This window comes from Colletes latitarsis, chromosome 7, assembly GCF_051014445.1.
Source record: "Colletes latitarsis isolate SP2378_abdomen chromosome 7, iyColLati1, whole genome shotgun sequence".
In the NCBI taxonomy this organism is placed as follows: Eukaryota; Metazoa; Arthropoda; class Insecta; order Hymenoptera; family Colletidae; genus Colletes; species Colletes latitarsis.
Window position 1 is genome coordinate 1,928,803 of NC_135140.1, and position 7,306 is coordinate 1,936,108.

General features: G+C 41.5%; 2 protein-coding genes across 2 annotated transcripts; both read left to right on the forward strand.

Moving 5' to 3' along the window:
• The first annotated feature begins 274 nt into the window (after positions 1–274).
• Positions 275–3,188, forward strand: LOC143343430 (uncharacterized). The gene is made up of 3 exons (XM_076768325.1): positions 275–1,380; positions 1,472–1,674; positions 2,566–3,188. The coding sequence occupies exons 1-3, from the start codon at positions 275–277 to the stop codon at positions 3,186–3,188; spliced, it is 1,932 nt and encodes a 643-aa protein (XP_076624440.1).
• Positions 1,858–4,049, forward strand: LOC143343412 (uncharacterized). The gene has a single exon (XM_076768303.1). It carries the CDS (start codon positions 3,267–3,269, stop codon positions 4,047–4,049), a length of 783 nt encoding a protein of 260 aa, XP_076624418.1. The 5' UTR covers positions 1,858–3,266.
• Positions 4,050–7,306: the final 3,257 nt, after the last annotated feature.

Below are 7,306 nucleotides of genomic sequence, written 5' to 3' on the forward strand. Positions count from 1 at the left end.
TCGACACGTGTTTGAGATGTCATCATTTTTTTTTTTTTGCGATGCAAATGTAATACAATACTTTTGGAAACGTTGTAATACAATACTTTTGGAAACGTTGTAATACAATACTTTTGGAAACGTTGTAGGCACGTGTAAATCATAGAAAGAATTATGCTGTGTCAACAGAAATTGCATTAAACGTATAAAAAAGCGTTCTAAACTGCAAAAAGTCACAAATCGTTGCAACGTGTTGTGTGGAAAAAGACGCTACATATACATTCCATTTACAATCATGGGAGAATTCGCGCAAGTAACTCGCCACTTGTTAGATCAATCTGCACGATTGATTTCAGAGGAAGAATACCTTGCGTGGGAAGAACGGTGTAACGAGTGCATCAAATCTTTGGAAGAACATAGCCGAGTGAAACGTCCTCGATTATCGATCGGTGTTCGGCAATCATTGGTTGCACAAATCGCACAGCTCGAAGGATTGAAATATTTACTGCGTGGACGTTTCGTGCGCAAAGGCGCTGGACATTCGAGCACAAGACTTTTGTGGCGCGAAATAGACACTGCGTTCGATAGCCGCGTATTAAATGGTGTCGTGCTAAATTCAAACTATATCGAGCCGTACAACTGCCTCCAAGATGCAACAACCATTGTGCTGGAGCATGTTCGGAACACTTTGAGGAAACATCGAAACCTTAAAGTGAACGTAGTGTTCAACAGCGAATTTGTAGCAGGTGACAAGCATGCTTGTAAAAGCATCAACACCCGAAACTGTGAACTCTTCCACACATCGGATCTGCAAGAGTGGTACCAGCGATGCGTCGTCGAAACCACCCTAGCATCACTGGAAGAGTTCCAGGAACGCGACAGCGGATGGGCATTGACGAGAATCATGAATCTGACCGTGAATGTCAATAAGTACAATCCGCTGCGCGCGAGTTGCCACATTAAATTGCCGCAAGAATTGTCGCTGAAGAAGGCAACGATTAGCGTACAATCCCAGGACAACGCCTGTTTCGCGTGGGCAGTGGTCGCCGCTCTCCATCCAGCTAAAAAATATCCCGAACGCCCAAGTTCATACCCCGACTATGCATCTGTGCTAAATGTTCAGGACATTGAGTTCCCAATGTCTCTGGAGCATATCGGGAAGTTTGAACGACTGAACGACATCTCCATCAACGTCTGCAGCTTCGAGGAGAAGATGAAGAAGGGACCAACAGTCTTCCCGCTGCACCTCACCAGTCAGAAGAGGGATAGGCATGTAAACTTGCTCTACACGCCGAATCAAGAGCACGGCGATGTAGGGCACTTTGCATGTATTAAGGACTTGTCCAGGCTGGTGAGCATGCAGCTGAGCAAGCACAAAGCCAAAAAATTCATCTGCGATCGGTATGTATAAAAACTTATGAAATGTTAAAAAAAAAAAAAAAATGTTGAAATATATGTGAAATTAAAATAAAATTTTTTGTGGGGTTTACAGATGCATGCACTACTTCGAATCTGGCGAGAAGTTGGAGGTGCATTCGTTGGACTGCGGGCAGATAAACAACTGCACCATTCTGCTGCCCAGCGAAGGCAATAATCTGCTCAATTTCAGCAACCATGATAGGAAGGAGAGGCTCCCTTTCGTGGTGTATGCAGATCTGGAGTGCATCGTCGCAAAAACGTTGGACAACCAAACGGGTGATAATAAATTACATATATATCAACACCACAATGTACACAGCATTGCATATTATATGCATTGTTCATATGATACTTCACTGTCGATGTATCGATGTCGCCACGACACAGATTATGTTTCATGGTTCGTCGACGAACTTAAAAATTTTGCAAACTTTGCCAAACCCATTCTTGCCAGTAATGTTCCCATGCTGGATTTAACTCCTGAACAGTTGACGACATTTCGCAATGCAACACATTGCTATATTTGCGAAGAACCATTCAAGGCTAGCGATGTACGAGTTCGCGATCATTGCCATCTGTCAGGACGGTTCAGAGGCCCAGCACATTCGGAGTGCAATTTAAATTATAAAAATGTGTTTTACATCCCCATAGTTTTCCATAATTTATCCGGCTATGATTCGCATTTCATTATCGAGGAAATAGCTACCGCTTTCGAAGGTCACATTGATGTATTACCTATAACTAAAGAAAAATATATTTCTTTCACAAAAAGTGTTGAAGATACGGATGAATCAGACTCGCGAAATTATATTAAATTACGATTCATCGATTCATACAAATTTCTAAATACCAGTCTCGACAAATTAGCATCTTTTCTTAGCACAGATCAATTAAAAATTTTACGATCCCAATTTGAAACATTATCCACTGAAGATTTCAATTTATTGACGCGAAAGGGTGTCTTTCCGTATGAATACCTTGATTGCGTGAACAAGCTGCAGGATCCATGCTTACCGCCGCGCGAGTCATTCTACAGTTCGTTAACGGGTGAGACTGTATCAGAGACCGATTACGCACACGCTGAGACAGTCTGGCAACGTTTCGAGATTAGAACCTTGGGCGAATACAGCGATTTGTATTTGAAAACTGATGTCTTGTTATTGGCAGATATTTTTGAAAATTTTCGCGAGAGTTGTATCAAGAGCTACGGATTAGATTCGGCGCATTATTATACTCTACCTGGTTTCACATGGGATGCAATGCTAAAACATACCAAAATTACATTCGAATTGCTCACAGACATCGATATGGTCATGTTTATCGAACGCGGTATACGCGGGGGCTTAAGTCAATGTTCCAGAAGATACACACATGCCAATGACAAGTACATGTCATCTTACGATGCATTGGAAGAGTCATCGTACTTGATGTACTTTGACGTGAACAATTTGTATGGATGGGCAATGTGCCAGCCTCTACCATACACTAAATTTCAATGGGTTGAAGATGTTGTAAATTTTGACGTATCTTCAATCGGTGTCGATTCGCCCACGGGATACATTCTCGAGGTAGATCTGGAATATCCGCAACGTCTGCACGATGCTCATGCAGATCTACCGTTCTGTCCGATGCATACCAAACCACCTAGCAGCAGGCAAGACAAGTTACTTGCGACGGTATATGATAAGCAGCGTTACATAATCCATTATCGCAACCTGCAGCAGTGCACGCGTCACGGTCTCCGTATTACAAAGATACACAGCGTGCTTCAATTCACTCAATCCCCCTAGCTCCGTGATTACATCGAACTCAACACACGGTTTAGAACAAGCGCGACAAACGACTTTGAAAAAAATTTGTATAAATTGATGAACAATGCAGTTTTCGGTAAAACAATAGAAAATGTACGAAACCGTGTGGATGTAAAACTTTTGACACATTGGGAAGGGCGATATGGCGCGGAGGCAATGATCGCGAAACAAAATTTCCACAGCAGAAGTGTTTTTTCGGAAAATTTAATAGCTGTTGAATTGCGAAAACTCGAGGTGAAATTCAACAAGCCGATATATGTGGGCATGTGCATTCTGGACATATCAAAAATTTGTTTGTATGAATTTCACTACGAGTACATGTCTCCTAAACATGAACAAAATTGTAAAATTCTATACACCGACACTGACAGTCTTATTTATCACATTCGATGCGACGATATCTACGAGTCTATGAAGCACAATATCGATAGATTCGACACAAGCGATTATCCTACTGACAATCCATATAATATGCCACGCGTAAATAAGAGGGTTCCGGGGCTGATGAAGGATGAAAATAACGGTGCAATAATGACTGAATTCGTAGGTCTTAGAGCGAAAATGTATGGACTTCGCGTAGACGGTAAGAAAGATACAAAAAAGGCGAAAGGTGTCAAGACCAACGTCATAGCCAGAACGATAGCTTTCGACAACTACGCGCAGTGTTTGCACAGAGAGATCGAAATGGTTCGCAAACAATCATGCATACGGTCTAAATTGCACAAAGTGTACACCATTTCGGAATCCAAAATCGCTCTAAGTCCATACGACGATAAGCGATATATCATACCCGATTCAACCGACTCTCTGCCCTGGGGACATTATAATATACCGTTGTAAAATAGAAATTATTATTATTATTATTATTGTATTTATTATAAATAGTGGAATTTATTGTATAATATAAAATTGTTCGCAAATGTATAGAAATTGTTATTGTATTTATTAACTCATTCACATAAATAGTTGGATTAATGTGTAAAATAAAAGTGGCCACTCATGTATATGCATCATTGTATTTTATTAAACCATGTATTATTTTACAATACATTATTTTTATTTATCCAAGAATTATGTGATTTATCAAAGCCCAACCACTTGACGTACACCTTATCCCCTTTTCTACGCAACACTTTTTCCACTAGATATACATCAGGATCTGTGACGCGTTGCAGCTCATGTTCATAGAATCCTCCGGCAACAGGTTTTCCAAAGGAATCGAGGAGCAGATACGTCGCGGGATTAATTGCCTGTACTTTGGCTATCTTAAACACCTCCGTTGTCCAATTCGGTGTATAGCCTTTATCGAAGATGGTTTTAAATTTGCTCACGCGCACAAACTCACCCAATTTGAATCTCGCTGGAGCAGCAATCTTTATGTTGTTGTATACTGTGGTTAGCAGCTTATCGGCGATCACAGGAGTAACATCGCAAGGATGCATTCCGATGGTTCTATGTTTTCGTGCGTTATACTCTGCAAGTAGACACGGTAGTGCGTCAACCCATTTATAGGTTCCATTGAGCGTAAACAGTTTCCACATATTGTTCTTCAAAGTTCGATTGAAACGTTCTACGACGGAGGCCTTCATCACCGAATACGTCGAATAATGATTAATGCCATGCTTTGTCATGAGTTTCTGCACATCAACGTTGTAAAATTCTTTTCCTTGATCGGTTTGCAAATTTTTCGGATGTCGATCTCTAAATATCTTTGCAAACGCTTTAGTCACCTCAGCACCACTTTTAGTCTTGAGCGGCACCGCCCATGCATACTTGCTTAGCACATCGATGACCGTGAGTATATAGTGATGACCTCGGTTGAATCGCGAGTATGGACGCATTTCTACAACGTCAGCTTGCCACAGATCATCGTATCCATGCACTATGACGCGTCTCCGCGGGAAATGTCTTTGAGCTGGAGCATGCAATTCCTCAACAAGTTGCCGCTTCTTGAGACTATGGCTTTCATTATTCTTGGATTTCGATATTGGTTGCATGTTTGATCGCAGAGATGTCTTTGGCGCAAATGATGCGATAATTATCGTGTACATACATTATGTGCTTCCCATCGTCTCCAAATAATTCTGGGCAAGTTCAACCATCTCGCATGATTCTCCAACGCAATTCTGCTGTGGGATAGGATTGAATGTCTGCGATATCTTTTGAACACAGTTTTGCAACGTTAGCATAACTCTCTGAAATACAATCAGCTTCCTCTCCAATTTTTCCTGCTGCTCTCTCAAAAGTTTAATGCTCTTTTCCACATATAGTTTATTGACAGCATCGCTGTCGGCTGCGGGCTGTGCTACGCGTCGTATCTTGCGTGATTTTGCATCAAAGTCGGCATCGGCCACACAAAGAGCGTTATCTCGCATATAATTTCGAAGCAAACCGCTCCATTTGTAATAGTCCATTCTAGCTGCTTCACTCTTCTCAAGCGATACCCCAAATTTGTTGATCGACATCTCACTGCATACAGTGCACATCATCGGTGCGCTGTTTAATTTATAATGAGGCCTACCTCGCGAAGTTCCTCGATAATCGATAGAATTTCATGGTATGCAATTACATGTTTATACTTGTATCTCTTGTTACCCATTATGGGATTTCGGGCGTTATGGCCACGTCTGTGAGCATTTGTTGTCAATAGTATACTTTTGTATTTTTGTTTATCGGCATCTGTGTATATGGCGTCGTCGGGAATTCTCTTGAAAATAAGTTCATAAAGACCGGGGGTTCCTCCATATCTTACACCATCTATGATTATATTATCGTCCTTGTCCATATCAAAAGCCTTATCCCCAAGCATCGTTCCACTATTGTCAAAGTATACACCGTACACATAGTCCATGATTGTATCCCTATCACCACTTAGGATTGCATGCATGTATTTTTGCCCCAACGGACCGAAATGGTTGCGAAATGTTTGTTGTCCCTCGGATGTTTGGAGTTGATGCCTCATAGATGTTGCAAATGACTCATCGACAGAAGTTTCGTAAACGTCTTCAGCATTGGTTATGATCAATTGTATATCAGGAAATGTATTTATTGGCGTAGGCGGAACCGGGGAATCGTTTAACGTGACATTCAGTCGTTCCCGCTTCGATTGAACTGGTGTTGAGGTTACGAGCGAATTTTCCGATGGCATGTATAATCGTTTTCTATTTCTCTTATGTGCTGTGTTCCCTTTCGATTGGATTTTTGGTTTATGTGTTAATGTTTCATTCCCTTCAACGTTCATGCTCGTCAGCGATGGTATGTTAGCTTTGGTTGCTGTTGTATTTTCCACAATATGTTTTAATGGCTCAACAACAGGTTTAAAGTATCTCTCCAACGCGATATCTTCCTCCATCTTGCCAGATTTCAAAGCCTGATGTTTCTTGCGAATGGAATCACTGGTTTTTGCAATTTCCTTCGCTATTCTCTCGCGATCCTTAATCTCCAGACTATCAATATCAATCATTGTGCCGCGGACGTTGCTTTTCCACACACGTGTCGATGACGATTAACCACCTCACGGTATCGCAAACCCGTTAAATCCCTTTCTATAACGTCCATTGGACATCGCGCTATCCTTGTCTATCACCATAAGACCATACTCCCGTTGCCAACAATTACGACACAAAGCGCAGAAAGCATCGTAAGACATGTCAGTGTTTACGTGATCGTTGTACACATGATTCAAGTTGGTGCCATCCTGCTTAAACAGAATCAGCAGATTTGCATTATCACGTATAAGATGTTTGGGAATCTTTGCATATGTCTGACAGAGATAGAAACAGTCAACGTTCGAGTGGCGCCCCATTGCAAAGTATTCTCGTATCGTATCTTGCTTGTCGCATGCCACGTCATCGAAAATAAAAATGGAATTTGGAAGCGATTCGCTCGGTGGGATGACGTCACTGTTATTTGAAAACGTAAAGTAACCAATTTCATCTATCGGAGCCAATAAATTATCCAAATACTGATATTTCGGCTGTTGCAACGACTTGGAATACACGTACACGTTCTCGAAGCGAACGCCGTGAGGACTTTCCAACAAGCTCACTAGCACGTTGGTCTTTCCACAATTTGATGGACCACAAATGATGCAACGT